The sequence below is a fragment of the Leiobunum rupestre genome, chromosome 6, assembly GCF_980474605.1.
Source record: "Leiobunum rupestre chromosome 6, qqLeiRupe1.1.hap1, whole genome shotgun sequence".
Classification (NCBI taxonomy): Eukaryota; Metazoa; Arthropoda; class Arachnida; order Opiliones; family Sclerosomatidae; genus Leiobunum; species Leiobunum rupestre.
This window is the reverse complement of record NC_143389.1, coordinates 63,050,850-63,068,620: the sequence shown is the minus strand read 5'-3', so window position 1 is coordinate 63,068,620 and position 17,771 is coordinate 63,050,850. Positions and strand designations below refer to the sequence as shown.

Below are 17,771 nucleotides of genomic sequence, written 5' to 3'. Positions count from 1 at the left end.
AGAGCTATATCGTACGAAACTGGCGATGGTTATACTGAATCTTCCAACGAAGGGGAGAGAACTATTGACGCGTTACAATGTAGCCCGATACAAGCAAAGACTTCCGTACGGCCACTAGACTTACCCATACAGTCTTTCAACCGCTATAAGGGTGATAGAGAGAGGGTGGAATGGTACCGCGTTTTACGCTGGCTAGACACGTAGCCGCGGTTTCCATTGTGTAAAAGCGAGCTGGACGCCCTTTAGCTAGCCATAGCTAATAGAAGGGCGGGAATGGGGTAAAGTATCCGCGTTGGGGTTGGGGTCTTAGTCGCTCGTGAGTTATTGTCTTTGGGTCGGTCCCGCCAGGCGGTGTTGCTAGCGTAATTAAGGAAAATGGGCGTCTAACAGACGTTCCCCCCTTGTTATAGCTCCTGTCCACCAGGCGGCGCTAGTACCGCGTATAAAGGGCCTGTTAATAGCGTTGTTATTCTTTCTCCAGGGAGAGCTGAATTTCAAAAATCCTCTTCCTGCATCTCACGCGAGGCCGTTGTTCGCGAAAAACTCCAACATTACATTCACCAAATTGGCCGCGCTAAGCTCCCGAATAAAATATTTTTTTAAATTGAATTAGAAATGGCGGAGTTTCGTCGCTAATTACTAAGAAATGGTGTAACTATAATTATGGTAGATTAAAGATTTGAAATGACCTCAGCAGTTTCGATCATATAAAGGTCAACAATAAACACAATTACTTAGAATTCCTGAAAGCACTTCAATAATCTTTCATCAAATATCATTGTCTAGGCTTTCTACGAATTCTGGAATTAAATTAAAATATTTTTATTATTAAGTATTATTTGTATATTTATTAGTCTTGTACCAGGTTCATTGAAAACGAAGGATACTTACCTTTCTAAGAATTGGGATACAGGAAATAAGAAGGTCCTAAAGTGCATTAAATACCCTCCCCCCACACCATTTAGTTTCATTCTGCGTCCAATTTTTTTTCAAATCATTAATTTTTCCGGGAATTGGAGATAAAAGTTTTGACATCACATTTCCTAGACCGAGATTCCACCTTTAAAGGGCTTATTTGACTACTTTGAGGTATTATTAACTTATTGTTTTGTGTAACGGTACCAAATTCGCCGAAATTTAAATGAAACATTACCATTCGAACAAGATAAAAACTTTACTTGAAAATTTAAAAGTATCGTTTGATTTGTTAATGAAAATTTCACACACAGTATTCGGAAAACATTTAATATTTTTCATCACGTAGGAAGCTAGGTGAAAAAACTTTATACATACAACTTTATCAATTAGTTAAGATGCCATCTAACTAGGAGCTCCGAATAAACATACCTTCTACCACTACTAAAGGATAGATAAACATTGTATTTCACTACTTTTAGTCTCAGGTAAAAGCGGGTAAAAGTTACTGAAATAGATATCGTGAAGAAAATATTGTCCAGCAAATATGCGGGTCCATAGCGTCATTTCCGATCTAAAGTACCTATTATCCTTCATAGGTAGCAACAGAGCTATTGGAAAATTACCGAAATAGTGTTCAATTAGCTAACTATTGCCGTATGTCAAACATTTTTGGAATGGAATTAGAAAAAGGAAAATGTTTTTGAGTAGACAAGCAATGGGAAGCAATATGTGACTCGTCGGAAAAAAATTGTCCAAATAGTGCGCAGCCTTCAATCCTATATTGGACTTCGAATCCTGGAACTTCGAAAACGGACAGTGTCGGATATTTTTTGATATCATATAAAAAGCAATTTCTCTGTTGACATTTGCAGGAAGCTCCGGCGTTCAAATACAGAGAGAAAATCACCAGACAAGGCTACCAGTGGCTCAACAAAAAGAAACTCAGGGCATTCTACTGCGTCGTCGACGACGAAAGTTTGTCGAGCGGTGTTCGATCTCTCATACAGGTGCGTACAGAAATAGTGAATCACGATTTCCCACCTCGCAAGGATAGATAGATTCCAGTAAAGCCTAATCACACGCGCTATCACGTTGCATTTCCGTTCAAACGCTCATCGGAAAGCTCACCGGTGAAGTACGCCTAATTCTTAAAGGGAGTATGAACTAAATCGAAAAATCATCTGCTAACACGCGCTAGCTTCTGTTAAACTTACTGCCAGCTAGGAGCAACAAACACAAGGAGAACGCAGCTAGCCTTTAAACACGCTAACGAAGGGTTGTGTACGAATTTCATTGGACGAGCGTCACGAGCCTTTACGCTGAACGTTAGGAGCAACAAACACGTCATTGGCTAGACGCTTTAGCACCTTCTGCCGTCGGAAGGGGGAAATTCGAAAATTGTCTTCCCCCCGCCCGTAAAACGTTCAGCGTAAAGGCTCGTGACGCTCGTCCAATGAAATTCGAACACAACCCTTCGTTAGCGTGTTTAAAGGCTAGCTGCGTTCTCCTTGTGTTTGTTGCTCCTAGCTGGCAGTAATATGAAATATGTTGATCCATCATTAACTCGAAAGTTCATCCCTCCATTACTACAAAATATGTCCATTTTCATTAATTTTAAGGAAGATAATAAAAATAATTATGACACTTCCAATTGTTTTAATGTTAATTTTCTTAACGAACCTATTTTGAAACTAGGGACCCTATGCTGATCTAAACATTGATTGCGCAATATCTCTGTAAATCAGTTCGGTGATAGCTTTTGTCACTTGTCAATATTATTATGTTAATTATGCATAATTTAAAGTTTTCACGAATAATTTAATTTAGTTTTTTTCAATAATAAGGATGTACGATGCCGTTTTTCAAAAACGAGACAACAAAAGCGTTTATGCACAAAACACGTCTAGGAAAGCCGCGTTCACACATACTCTCTGCATCGTTGCGAGTGCTCCCGCAACGTTTGTATCCCGTCGTGTTAACAGTTACCGTTGCGCGTCCCATCGTTTCAAATCGCTTTGTCCACCATTTTGGCAGAGATTCGTGACGTCACCGAGTCGGTTTTTGTGAACCATGAGCCTTTTTTTTTTTTTTTACAAAAATCGTCAATTGTGAATTTTTTGTGCATTATAAAATTTCTATGCCTTTTTTAGAAGAAAATGTCTCGCAACTTTTTGTCTATTTGTTTAAAAAAAACAACAAATTTCTTCTGGGTGCATTCATTTTTAATTAGAATGTTTTGAAACGTCACTCAAATGCGTGAGCAGACGAACTTCTAATTATATTTCTATACTACGCATGCCCAATTTTCTTCAAACTCACTGGAAATCAAACGTGTGAACAAAAAGTTTTCCAAACGCTAAGAACCGCAGCGTGATCAGACCGAGGCAAAACGATTCCGAAGGTACGTGTGAACGTGGTCTCGATTCGCACGAAGCAGCTCGGTTTATTATGTTTTGCGAGAATGTTGGCGCTTGTGAATAGGCCTGAAGAGTTGCACCGTTGTAGATTTTAATAAATCTTAATTCAGATCGATAAAGTGAAGATAATTTACGAGGTTTCATAAATATATTATGATACATTATTTGTTTAATTGTCATTCACAAATATGAGAAAAATAAACCACTAAAAAGCGAAATTGTCGACGACCAAAATAAGACTCGTATTTTTATGCTACGCGTACTTGAATTTATTTATTTCCAACTGTGGGTCTCGGTATATATTCTACTCTGTGCCACGGTATAAAAAGTAAACAGAAGCCTAAAAAAAGACCAGGAATAAATGGATACAAATAAAGAATTTTTCCCTTTTTGCCTACGATCATGTCTAGGTTGCCGGACTGGGAAAACTTAGACCCAATGTCATTTTAATGGGCTTCAAGACGGAATGGTGGACTTGCCATCAAGACCAAGTCACGGAGTACTTTAAAGTCATACAGTAAGCATTCAGACTTTATTTTCCTTTGTTCTTTCATAAGGTAAAAAGGGAAATTAAAAATTAATGAAAGGAGTAATTGAAAACCAAATTTATAAAATCAAAGTTACGATACTCAAACCTTTTCCTTGCTTTTGCCACCGACTGGTAATTTACTACATATTATATTTAATTAAAATCATTCAATTTTAAAGGAGAAACTTCTCAATTCTAATTTAAAATTAAAAGTTTTTTAATCCTTTTGCAATAAACAGGCCAAATAATAATTATTATATTATTTATAGAGCTTACGTTTGGAAAATGGTTGATAAGTTCATTGACTTTTTAAACCGTTAGTATTTTTGTGTCATTTTACATGAAATTGAGATAAAAATAATATTTATAAAACATTGAGGGTTATTAATGTTAAAATTCAATAAAATTTGTGACCTAATTTTCGTGTTTTTAAGAATTTTGAAAAGTTAAGGATGTACTTCAGCAACCGAGGATAAATCCAATAAAAAGATTCAATCCGGTCACAGAAACCAATAATTCACATTTTCAATTAGGAATGATTATCCCAGCATATCTAAGACGTGTCTGGTGTTGTATGTCTCGTCTTAGTAATAATTAGAACCTAACGTGATGGGACTGGCTTTTCACTGACTGAGAACGAGAGAAACGGTTGAATTCAAAGCCAGCAGTCATAGTGCGCGAGACATGAGTAGTCAAACCCAAAATATTTTCACAGACAAGAAGAACATTAATTAATTCCTAGTGGCCAATGAGAGTTGTTTATTCTGGTTGTCCATGCAAAATTAAACGTTTCCAAGCAAGAAAAGCTAGAGTGAAAATTAAATCATCGGGCTACTGCACTTTCCACCCGCGCGAGTAGAACATTATGCTTTAGACTTTATAAACTCACTACGGAGAATCGAGGCGTATAATTTTAAATATAAATTCACCTTTAAATTTTAAAATTAGTTGTTGCAAACTTAACGGGCACGCGGGGTATTATTTCTAGGAAACGGGGCTGTCGATAGAGAGCGACGGGGTTGGAAGGGGGTAAGTGGCCCAGGAGCCTTTTGTGTTAATTCCGAAACTCGTAAGGCGGCTATAAATCAGAATGACCGATCTAAATCGCCTCTTACGGAACAATTAGTGCCAGCCAGAGTTAACTCGGGGATTGAGCTGTAAATCCTGGCCAAATCCATTCCGAAAAGGGGCGAACGGGCCCTTCTAGTTCGTAATAACACCCCATTTCGCCCCATCCCCGCCAACGCCGCCGTAGAGAGGGTCGTTGAATTAACAAAGTTTCGTAATTTACCTTTGCCTCCATGCGGGAATTAATACGAAGTTCATTATTCGAAAATGTCACCCGGTTTAAGTTTGATTTACGCGTCTCGAGTTAACGCGAATCTAGCCTATTAGGGATTTACGCCAGTCGTTTAACTTAATAGAGCGCGATACGCCGCAGATAGGCCGCCGCTGAGCCTGACGCTCTAAACGACGATAGGATATTTCACTGAGCCTGCAATCTTCGAGTTCCAAAATAAATAAATTAAATTTCAACGACGTAACGGTTTACTGATATAGTTTGCGCTATTTTTTTTAAATCCACGAAGCTATATTGGAAAATTATCGGGAAGCGCTGTTAACAGAAGGCGGGAGCTTGGAGCCTTTTAAAACTCTTAATGATAGTCCGCGGACAACCATTGTTTAGGAAAATCCGGCTGCGCTAACTTCGAAAGGTTACAGCCACGCTGCTACGAACGCCCCGTAATGGAAAGCGCCGTGTCCTATAATTATATCGAAATAACAATCGCGCGCCATAGCTGGAACAATGGGTGCGAGTCCCGAAGATTCTCTACTCGTTACACGCTGCGCGTTTCACTATCCACGTGTGTGCCTAAATGTATGATATTATTATTTCGGTATACTTGGTATAGACACGAGCCGACCACACAATCTACAAAGGCGATATCATTCAAGCCATTGTTTATTATGTTGAAGGTTGCTTACATGTTTTTGATCATCTAGAACGTTGCGAAAGGTGTAAAGTGAAATGCAGTCTATGTAAATACTAAAAACGTAAAGGTCTTGTAAATAGGTCTTCGAAACTGAACAAAATTGGACATTTCGAGCGTTTTCCGTGTTATTGTTCCCCTTGGATAAACTATGAATACATAAGATGAAAATTATTAACCTATCCGCGGAATTTAGCGTAGGGAAAAAGGGTTAAAATATTTTCAAAGATGACTTCTTAGTTCAACTTAACTGCTATGTACCTTTGTTGCAATTGGAAGCGCCAGCCGATTTTATATAACAGAATACAATCAGACATTTTTCTTTTCTATTTACACCGATAGTGTAACAACCACCCTCAAAGGTAAAAAAAAGTCGCCAGATGACATGTGCCTAGGGTGGTGCCTTGGGTATTTGCCTAGGTGACAGTTAAATTCTAACAATATGTTACGGTATACTAGTGTAGTTAGTGTAAAACTGCTAATCGAATAGTTTGCAAAATAATAAAGAGTGTAAAATTGACGTGGTGTAAGCGAATAAATTGGTTTTCTTCGAGTTCTTCGGATTTTACTATACTTGTTAAGGTTAATTGTAGTAGTTAGTGTAGGAAGCTGTAGGCGTATAATATTCTCCAAGTACGAGTTTTTCTTGAAAATTTTTTATGCGGATTTAAAATCTACTTCATTCCGCTTTAACGACTACACAGAACGTAAACTAAAATTTTTTGTTCTTCTAAACGTGCGAATGGCCTCGAGTTTATTTCCCGTAAAGCATTTAAAACTAAAACTGCAAGGGTTTTGGACATTTCCGGCGAACAAGGGCTTACGCGGCTTAAATCCCTTTTCCCCGTATTTTAACATCATTAAAAAGTACGATTATTTTCGCGAAGAAACTAATCCCAGGAGGGCTTACGTCGAAGGGGACTTTCCCACCTCCCTCGCTCGCGGTACGCCAAACCACTACCTGAGTTTAAAAACGTCTTAACTCTCATTTTGTCGTTGCTCTTTTTAGAACATTTTCTTATATAAAATTGGACGATATTTCCCAAAAATCACTGTATTTAGTGATATTATTAATAACACTATTTTGTCATAAGAACAATAATTTTATTGATATTAAAAGAATAAAGTTACTTAAATATTTTAGATCAAATTAAATCTTAAAATATAATTTTTTTTAAAGTGTCTTATTTTAAAGTAATTTTAAACAACAATTTTTCAAAGACTTTTTCAAATTGAAATATTTTAACTCTACCACTTTCTATAATAACCTAATTTTTAACTTATTTTAGTGTTTATAAATAGTGTGTTACATCTTTTAAACATTTTAGTTATAAATTTCTGCCGTATACTCGATTTGCGAAACTTCATTTTTTCAAGTTACGATTTTTTTAAACTCCAGAGAATTCAGTAAACGCATCACCCCCTCAAGGGGAATTATTTTGAATGAGGAATATTAAAAACGTAATCTCGTTAGTCTCTAGAAAGAGCCGCGTAAGAGAAACCGGATATGCTACTGTATAATCGGATAATCTTCTGGCACCATAAAAAAGAGGGAAGGGACCAGAAGGTCAAAATATTGTCTGATAATAGTCTTATTACGGCTCTATTTTTACTCAACCGGTATAATACACTTACGGGGTATTGCACCGAGCCATATTAGACTGCAATAAAGCTACGTTCACACTTACCCCTAAATTCACTTCGTTTAGATAACTGGTTTTTAAAACCAACGTGAGAAATCGCTTCGTGTTTGTTCGGGAAGCAACTCGTCCAAGTCAGTTCGCTTAGAATCGCTTTCAAAACGACAAGGCGGGGAAGTAAAATTGCTCGTATTTTCAAAAATAATGGGGATAAAATTCGAAACAATGTCAAATAATGTATATTAAACATGATTAACTAATTGTTTTGGGATACATTTTTGTATTTTCAAAATTCTAGTCATAATTTGAAATGGCTTAAGCCTTGGCTATAAGCGAAAAGGGGTGAAGCGATTTCGCACGTGTGAACCAAGAATTATCGTAGGAGGTCAAAACTGGCATTCAAACCGACCTAAACTGGGTTTTAGGCTCTAGTGTTAAGAAGGTTTCACGAGAGATTTTGTAAAGATGGCGACCATATCTCAAGGGCGCGGTACGATGAAACATTAACCTTCCGTTAGCTGCCTCTTTCTCACAGTGCAACAAATAAGATTGCTTTTATTATTAATTTATTCGTAAGAAAGTTTAGCTCTGTAAAGCCCGCATTTGTATCCGCAAATGTAGGCTTTGTCCCTAACAGCCTTTACCTCTACTTCAAAGAGTCACTGTTGTCTGGTTGTTTTGGGCCAACGCTGCTGGGGAAGGTGGGGATGACTCATCCTCGCTCGCGTCGTCCACCTTCGGAATTCTCCGAAAGTGGCGACCTCTGACCCGAAGGGTTACGAGCGGGGTAAAGTTACAGTGACGCTTACTATTGCACCACAATGAGTCCGCAAATATTTCTTGGCGGGCTTTCTTCGCCAGCCAATTAGGTTGGAGACCGGTAACGTCATCCGAGGGGCCCGCTATATAAGGGACGTCGGGACAATAGACTAACTCTCTTGGTTACGGATTCCGACCTAACCAGTCAAATCTTTACTGTTCTCTCTTCTAGAGATAGTTATTAATAGTTGCCATGCTTGGTAATATTTGGTAAATATATATTTATATATTTATATATTATAAATAATGAGTATTTTATAGTTTAACTCTCGTACATGGTTTATACATAAGCCGACAATTTCCAGGCTTCACAGCTCCTAATGACCTTCATGCCTTTGTCTCGTGCCAGGGGATAATTCTCAAAATAGTCATTTTTTCTAAGATTAAATAAAAATATTTTTGTCTACTCTTTCAGCTAGTTTTGCTCCAAAGCAAACGAAGGACACAAAGTGTAGCGCAAAAATAGCTGCATTGGGAAATATTCGTGTTTTTAAAAGTGTTGCACTAGTGCGGCAAAATGGAGGCTTTAACTAGATTTCACGGACATTTGGGTACACACAATCCTTCTAATGTGTTAATAATGAGAGCGCATGGTTACAAAAATCAAATTCAAATTCAAATTATTTTTATTTTTAACCTCGTGTACATTTTTGGAATTGGTATACAGCTCTGGAAATTGATATACACGTTTTATAAAATAAACTAATTTAAGAGACAAGATACTTCATGACTGGTATATAAAACTAATTTAATATGTATAAAAATACATAAGTCTGTAGAGATTTCCAACCCGAAGTTCCTTTTCAAGTCGAAGTTTACCACAATACTAATAATTTATTAATTTAAAAAAATATATGACGATATACACGTGCCTTGAACTATACTCTAAACTATCTAATTTTTATTTTTGAAAAATATCTACTGGAAAAATGTTTATAAGCCAAAATCCCGCTTGTTTTAAAACACAAAGAACGAAACAGCGGGTTTTGGCTAATAACCTTTTTTCCAGTAGATATTTTTGAAAAATAAAAATTGGGTAGTAGAGAGTATAGTTCAAGGCACGTGTTTATCAATTTTCAGGGCTGTATACCAATTCCGAACAATTGATCACCATGCGCTCTTACTATAAGTACACCCGGCATATTAAAGTTAAATTTAAAACCAATTTACAATATCCCTGTGCACTAACTTAATAAGTGCATTATGGCAACCTAAGAGAAATATTTACGAAAAGGAGCTCTTTTCCAACCACTCTCTTCATTTAGAACAATACTTCAATCAGCCTTTCCTTAAAAAAGCGCAATTAGCAATAAAAACCAATGTGAACAACTATATCTCTATCACCCTGTCTTAAAAAATAGCTTAATAACTTATAAGTAATTTTACCATAAAAAGAAACGATGACAGCATTTTATCAAACGCCTTGTACATTAATTATGAACAATATTTCAAACACCTTATACATTAATTATGAACAATATTTCAAACACCTTGTACATTAATTATGAACAATATTTCAAACACCTTGTACATTAATTATGAACAATATTTCAAACACCTTATACATTAATTATGAACAATATTTCAAACACCTTGTACATTAATTATGAACAATATTTCAAACACCTTGTACATTAATTATGAACAATATTTCAAGCACCTTGTACATTAATAATGAACAATATTTAAAACACCTTGTACATTAATAATGAACAATATTTCAAACACCTTGTACATAAATTATGAACAATATTTCAAACACCTTGTACATTAATAATGAACAATATTTCAAACACCTTGTACATTAATAATGAACAATATTTCAATCACCATTTTCATTTAATATAAATAAGCTGTTAACCCTTTAAATTGTTATTGTAGGTTTTATTATATTTAAAAAAATAATAAAGAAGTGGCTATTTAAGGCCATACAGTTGCTTTATGTAACTTACCTGAATAGCGAGCCGCAGCAGGGATTGCTCAAAGGGGAACGGTCAAGCTTGAACCAGTTAGATAGCCCTATAGCCCGTTAAAAACTAAAATGCTTGGCAAAAACAGCATTAAAAAATTAAGTGGTTAATTTTTAATAAAATAAAGAAATTTCGGGAAATCGAAAAGCGCGCGACCGCCGCGACACCTGGTGACAAATAGGTGAGACCGAAAAACAACGTAGAAGCGCGCGCTGCTGAAGACGCGTAAAGCTTGTTTTCCACTGGCGCGCGCAACGACGCGTTTCTCAGCTTTGAAACGTTCAAAAGTTTTTACGCGCGTAAAGAATATAACATTATGACGCGCGCTAGTGGAAAACAAGCTTAAGATTTGTTTTGCCACGCGCGGTGCGTTCCAGTTATACGAGTACTAAGCCTAAATTGCGCGATTTTAAAAGTTAGGATAGTTCGCAAATCGCTCACTAAGGTGCTGCTAGCGCTGGCAATACACCTTCAGATGGCGGCGAAAATTCAAACCCAAATACTTGGCGTTATTTTGCGTTTCAACTTTGTAGGCAAAAACTATTTTTTCAAGACCAAATGAGGTACGTGGAAGCATATTAAACGTCTTGTTGATTTTTTGATATGCAAATAAGGCGATATTTGGAAAAGCTTGGCCGTTCCCCTTTAAAGTAATAAAGATTGTAAACTTAATTTTTATTATAATTACATCAATGTTTTTCTTTGGCGAAGAGCTTACTTACATTAACTCTACATTAACCGAAGCTTATTTAGCTATACTGAAATGTGCTATAAAAATTTAACTTTGGTTTACTGAACCCAGTTTTATTAGCCTCGTCTGAATAGGGTATTACGCTACTAAAACTAGCAGTTGATCAAAGCTATCCGATTTCAGATTTTGCCACCTACGTGAAAATACCCTCCAAGCTTCAATAAGCGGAAAACGTTAATAATATGAGAAATTACCAAAATAGGCCATGGTCGAAATTAAAAATGGACATTAATCAAATTTTGGGTTCAAATCGCAGAAATTGATGTACATTTTAAACGGTGAAGGCATTTTCTATCGATTGATACATCATTTTCTCTTAAAAGTCTATCGGTCAGAGAGCTCAGTGGAAGAATGCCAAAACCACAGAAATGGGCGCTATTAAAGTTATGGGTACCCTGTCCCAAAAATCAATATTAGGCTATTGAGAATCTGATATTTTCTGTCGATTGACATATCATTGACTTTTATAACCTTAACTGATAAAGATATGAGAAGGACACGGCGGCATCACTGTACATTAAACCAATTCACAACAATCACTAAGGATTGTGTGTAAAAACATTATTTTTAATGCTTTTAAAAGCGATTTATATTTTTAAGCTATTTGAGCTGTAACCAGATAAATACAGTTAGTTGGTTATTAGTTTACTTTCATTCGGAATAATTTTCACTATTTAATTTATTTCGAATAGAGCTTACACTTGTTAGACTAAAATAAAGATTAAGGCTTGGCTATAATTACACTGAAAATTATTCAAAATAACCTATTTATGTTGGTGGGGTGTAATACACCTGAAATATATTAGACAACAGCCAGAGTGTAATCCATATTTTTACCTAAATTTTAATCAATAGCTTTCCCAATATTTTTTCTAAGGTTTTCCTTATACGTATTACTTTAAAAGTATCTCAAGTTAAATTTACTTTTTTTAAAATATTTTTGGATTGAACCGTAAAGGATGTTTCTAGAAATAACTGATCCTTCTTCCTTTCCCGTGTCAATCCGCGGTTACAGCGCCGCATTTGACCTGAACATGTCTCTGGGAATCCTGCGTCTACCGAACGGACTAGATTATTCGGCCTACGGAGATTTCGAAGAGCTCAACCTGGAAGAGGAGAAAGAGGCCGTCATCGAAAACGGAACCTTCCCGACGCCCACCCAAGGCGGACCTCACGGTGAATATATTGCCCGTATACGCGACAAGTTTGCCAATAAGCCAGTTCAGGCTAAAGCTTCGTTGGCCTTAGGGCCAGGAAAGGGGACGACTTCAACCTTCTACCGTAGCCTATGACGTGATACCAGAGCTCGGAAATACCCCGAGGCTTTTTCCTTTTACCCCGTCGGGAATAAAAAAGTAGGGATTCCCGAAAGGTTGAACGAATCCGAGAATCAGAGAATGAGAAGATAAGCAATTTCGACCTTTGACGAGGGAATACTGTATCTTCCGCTAACTTTCGTTTTATACTAAAGTTTCAAATAGCAAAATTTAAGTCGCGAATGCGGTTGGAAGGCTAAGCGTTACAATTTTATAAAACGATTCTGAACTGAGTAATAGGTAGAGAGCAATGAAAGGAACGGGGTAGGTGAACCAGGTGGCTATTATAGCTGTGTCTCCGTGGATGAAAACCGGATGGAAATGAAAAGATCAAAAACAAGGGGGAAAAGGGTTGGAAATTTGCAAAGCTCTAAAAAAAGTAGGGCTCACGAGAAAACTAAAATAAATCTTTCCACCCAAAAATAATAAGTCTATCTCAGTTAGAGGTCGGTGACGGTTAATCATTATCCATGATTAAATTGATTTTGTTCGGGGGAAAAATGTAAACAAAGAAATTTACCAGTTAATATTTCGGAAAATGATTAAAAAACATGTATTATTCGTAAAATTAGAGCTTTTTATCGAAAAAACGTCGTTTTTCCGATTAATTTTACAAATTTATCAAAAAATTAATCGTATAATACAGAAATATAAATTACTTGATCAAAAAGTTTTACGAATAATTTTGATAGCTTTATCTATTGAATAAAAGTTAACCATCCCCGACCTCTAATCTCAGTAACGAGAAATAAGGCGACTGGAAGCTAAGAGCCACAAACACAGCTCCCCACACAAGGAGGGCGCAACCTGGCAAAAGTCGTGGATTTTCTTGCGTACATTTTTCATTGGTTAGACCACGGCCAACTTTGATCACGCGCTGTTCGCGCTACAGCGGCCAACACATTCGTCGAAATTCCGCGAGCAAGGATTTTCCCCCAATAAACTGTACTATAGGGAGCTAACACTCCGTAGCTTTGGCTTTGGCCGCCATGTTGGGTAGAATTTTTTTTTCAATAGGAAAAAGCATGGGTGACGTCGTGAGACGTAGAACTCCCTATAACGCGTAGGAGTTCAGCGCCCCGTCGGTTTTTATATTGGCTTTAATGTAAAAGCTATTCTAAAAATTATAATCCGCTAGGGGCGCTCACGTCATACACATCTTTTGCTCATAGGTTAACACAGAAACGTCAACGAATGAGATGGCCGCTGTAGCGCGAGTGATCAAAGTTGGCCGTGGTTAGACACTTTCGTCAGAAGGGGAAAATATGGAAATTGCCTTCCCCCTTTCTGTAAAACGTACAGAATAAAGGCTTGTCCAATGAAATTTGTACACAACACTGCTTTAGCGTGTTTAAAGGCTAGCTGCGTTCTCCTTGTTTTTGTTCCTCCTAGCTGGAAGTAACGAAACGCGCTGTTTCCCGACGAGCTTATAGATGTTTATTCCACTAAATTAAGAGACAATCATTTTATTCTACATTAAAGGGACGATAACATTTCCTGCCTTTAAATAATTTATTAATGAAACTAAATTTGCCCTTATCTCACTTCAGCTCGATAACGGCGAGAAAGTTAAAAAAAGGCTTAGTACATAACAATAATAGACAATTGGATAAGATGCAAAAAAACTTAATCTGCCTAATAGGCTTAATTTCAAAGCTGGAGGCTAGACGCTGGTTCTATTTTGGCCGGTGAAAAACGCCACTACTTCAGATCAATTTCATTATATTCCACCCTGAAAGAAATATCTCTAAAATCCCGTCTAATCTCATAAAGTTTAGCGAAATATACGATCCAAATGGGAGAATAGAGCAGGAACACGCTAGTCTATTACTATATGAATGATCAAGTCCCGTCAAAGCTACGCAAACGTCCAAACTAGAATTAAGATTTATAAAAAATCTATTTCAAAGAGAATCGTTAAGCCTATTATGACTGCTTTTAAGGGCCGACAGAAGGGGTTAGGCGCTTAATCTTGTTAATGAAAGAGATAGCGCGACAGTTGGGGAGATGACTGAGCCAAACACACCGAAGGAAGAGGGAGGGAGGGAAGGGGAGGAAGCCGCAAATGGAATAAATGTAAAGGACAGAAAGGGGAGAGTCGTACATTATGGAGCGGCGAGGCAGTCTTTTTATTCATACGAAAAGAGTGGATAATCCGCAGGTGACAGCTCTCCGGAAGGGAGTCCGACAGCCAGTCCGGTGGTGTGGAGAAAAACGTCTCAATTAGAATCTGAAAAGGAGAAAGCAGCGCCGGAGGAAACGGGTCCCTACGCTCGCTTCATGAGAGGAATCAGCAAAGACGTCTCAAAGGACATTCTTTCCTCGGTCCATCAGTTTCAAAATAAGCAAAAAGGAACCATCGACGTTTGGTGGCTCTACGACGACGGAGGTTAGTATCGCATCCTACGTAGTTTAGTCCCAATACGTGAGCCGACTGCGCGTGAATGGACGCGAGATTCTAAATGAATTCATCGTATCTATTTCCCTAAATAATTCATCGCCCTCTTGATTGCTTATAAATAGATATAATATTGGGGTTTGAGTATTAAATTAGTTCTGGCCAATTGAATCAGGTATTCGTGTTTCTTTGCCGACAAATGTATTTTTGAGTATTTCCTGGTGGGCTACTTCTCCCTGAACATTGTTGTAAGGCAATTGGAACACTTCTACAGACGTTGTCTATTTTTGACCTAAGTCAATATTCCAATTATAGGGTAAAATCACAATAAATTAATATCATCGAAATTAAATGAATCTTAATCGTTTTGAATACATTTTACTATATAGTATGAAATATTAGTTCCGTAAAAGTATTTACAAACAGAGAGACCCTGAATACAAATAAACTCTTTAAATCTATGGGTTTACAAATTTTCATTTTAATTTGTTTTTAGTTTGTTATTAAAGACAACCATTACGAAAGCTATGGAATAAAGTCAAACGCCTTCTTGTATTAAATTTGAGTTAGCAACGGTCTCTTTAGATAATAAGTCACGGGGCTTGACAGCGGGAGAGGATAAACTCTTTAATAGGGGTCCTATTTAGGGGCAGAGGAAAGCGCCATTATTTCGCTTATACACCTTGGGACGCGTCTTTTCAGGCTTAACGATGCTGATTCCCTACATTCTGAAGAGTCGATCCCAGTGGAGCAACTGCCAACTGCGCGTCTTTTCGTTGGCCAACAAGAAATAAGAATTGGACAGAGACCACAGAAAGTAGGTCGAAAAACGTCGTTCCCTCACACACACACACTCACTCTCTCCCAGGGGCGAGCGGCCACCCCGTTTATTTGGAAACAGACAGGCAAAGGCCCGAAGCGGGAAGGAATCGATTCCGCCGGTTCCCTATCTTCGATCTGATACCTTTCGGAGCAAGGACGCGAACGCGTTACCGCCGGATTACGGAGTTCAATAGCCGCCCACATACCGTCCACCGCCCACACCCCGTCCACCGCCTTCGCCGCGGGACGGTCAGCTTGCTACAAAGCTAATGTATACCAAACCTATTATCGAACGGCCCAGGCCTTGTCCGAAGGGTACGCTTCGCAAAACTGCACATTCATCCACACATCCTCGCGAGTATGAACTAACTAAGGGACGCGTTCATAGAAGTGCCGTAAATTCGGCCATATCGAGAGTCCAATTAGTCGATAACTGGTAAACTATACGCTACCGACTCGCGCTACCTTTCTCGGGTAATCTTGGGCTTAAGTTCTTCTTTAGGAGAGAAAGATGGCCAGTTACGTAAAGCCTTTCTTTTAGCTCGCTCCGAGTTGAGCCCTTTATTTCCTGGAAAAGCGCAAAAAGTATTTAGTTGATAATTAATTTTATCTTTCTTGACCCAATTTCCTCTACCATTGCTCTGTCCCGCCACACGTTTGGATTAAGATTTAGTTGTAAGGTGATTTACAGACGTATTTAAGGGAAATGCGTTTACTGTTAATTAACGCCAAGTAACTCTTAGTTTAAACTCGAAATATATAAGTATCGTTTCTAATAATTCTAAAAATAATCAAATATAATATATTTTTTATCTTGAAATTAGTTATACTTTGAAATACTTTTAAACAACTTTGACTTTTAATAAAAGCTAACGAACAAAAAAAAATTACAGAATCCTTATCTCTACTAACTATAGTAATATCTAGCACGAATCTAGAATTAAATAATGGAATAAATCCACTTTTGTCATCCAACCACCTCCATGTTTTTGTTTTAAGTTCTAAGAATGAATGATCTCGACAATTCCTCAAAATCTGGGGAAAAGTTTTAAATTAGAAAATTCGTTTAATAGGTTTAATATATTTTAGCGGCTTCTTGATTCGCCGGGGCGAGTTCGACCTTTCCGGGAGACGTGGTTAATTGGAGCCAGTTAAAATTAAACCTTCAATTTTAATTGTTAGAAACGCGGGCGCGGCGAAAGCGATCGGTATATATACGGCGTTGGCGGTGGAATAATTACAGCACGCCCAAAGAGTCAGACATATTCTGGCGGACTACCTTTCCTGGGGAAGGCTAGAAAACTCGCGAGGAGAGAGAGGGGGGGGGTGCAGAAGTCAAGGCAATTAATTACGCCAAAATTAAATTTTAGAAACGAAGGCAATTAGGAATTGGATCGTTCGAAGTACACCCGAGGTATACTCTTTGCCAGCAAATCCCTCTCTCTCGGGCTATATCTCCTTTCTGATCCTGAGATCCCTGGAAACGTTCGTTGGTTGCTTGGAAAGGGAATGGATGCCTTCGAAACTTATTAAAATCGAAGCGTGCGAATTAAGAGCTACCGATAATCGATAAATATTTTTCTCTCTTTTCTCTCGGTGCGTCTTCGACCAATACCTCTTACCAGCATGGCTGCTCTGCTCAACAAATTTCGAATCGACTATTCCGATGTTATCATCATACCAGACATTGTCAAGAAGCCCAAGGATTCCTCGTATGTATCTCGATACAATCTCTACAATGGGGAATAATAATTTGTTTATGGGGGGGGGGGTGGAAATGTACACGCGGAATAGCGGGCCTTCATTGGCAGACACGCGGGAGGGAGGCTGATAATGGCGGCCGCCCGTGGAGAGTACAGACCGGATTATTTGGATGGCAAATAAACAATGGGGAACTCTCACTCTCTGGCGCGGCTTGGAATCCGAATAGAGCGTCTAACAAGCAAGAAGGACCTGTCGTCCTCGTCCCATTAACGAAAATGATTATTGATTGAACGCCCCTAAGCTAATCAATGCGTTGGTATGTCGATAGATGGCCCGAAATTTAATTTCCGATCATAAACGCCATCGCGGGCTAGGGTGCCTGGTACGTCTCGTTAAAGCTGTTGGAAAACTATCCCCGATGACGAATATTCGAATATAACTGAAGTCGGTTTTAATTGCTCATTAAATAGTCATTCCATATTTAATCACGATTATT

At 37.9% G+C, this 17,771-nt stretch overlaps 1 protein-coding gene across 2 annotated transcripts in view; it reads left to right on the top strand.

Moving 5' to 3' along the window:
- Positions 1-17,283, top strand: part of LOC149942922 (solute carrier family 12 member 2-like) — a 106,072-nt gene extending 88,789 nt beyond the window's left edge. Inside the window, exons 16-21 of one of the 2 annotated variants that reach the window (XM_090176960.1) lie at positions 1,791-1,925; positions 3,746-3,852; positions 12,051-12,211; positions 14,513-14,740; positions 15,452-15,566; positions 17,197-17,283. In XM_090176960.1, the coding sequence (XP_090033086.1) occupies positions 1,791-1,925; positions 3,746-3,852; positions 12,051-12,211; positions 14,513-14,740; positions 15,452-15,543 (723 nt within the window). In that variant the 3' untranslated portion in view covers positions 15,544-15,566; positions 17,197-17,283. The other variant, XM_090176961.1, reaches the window with a different exon arrangement.
- The last annotated feature ends 488 nt before the right edge of the window (positions 17,284-17,771 follow it).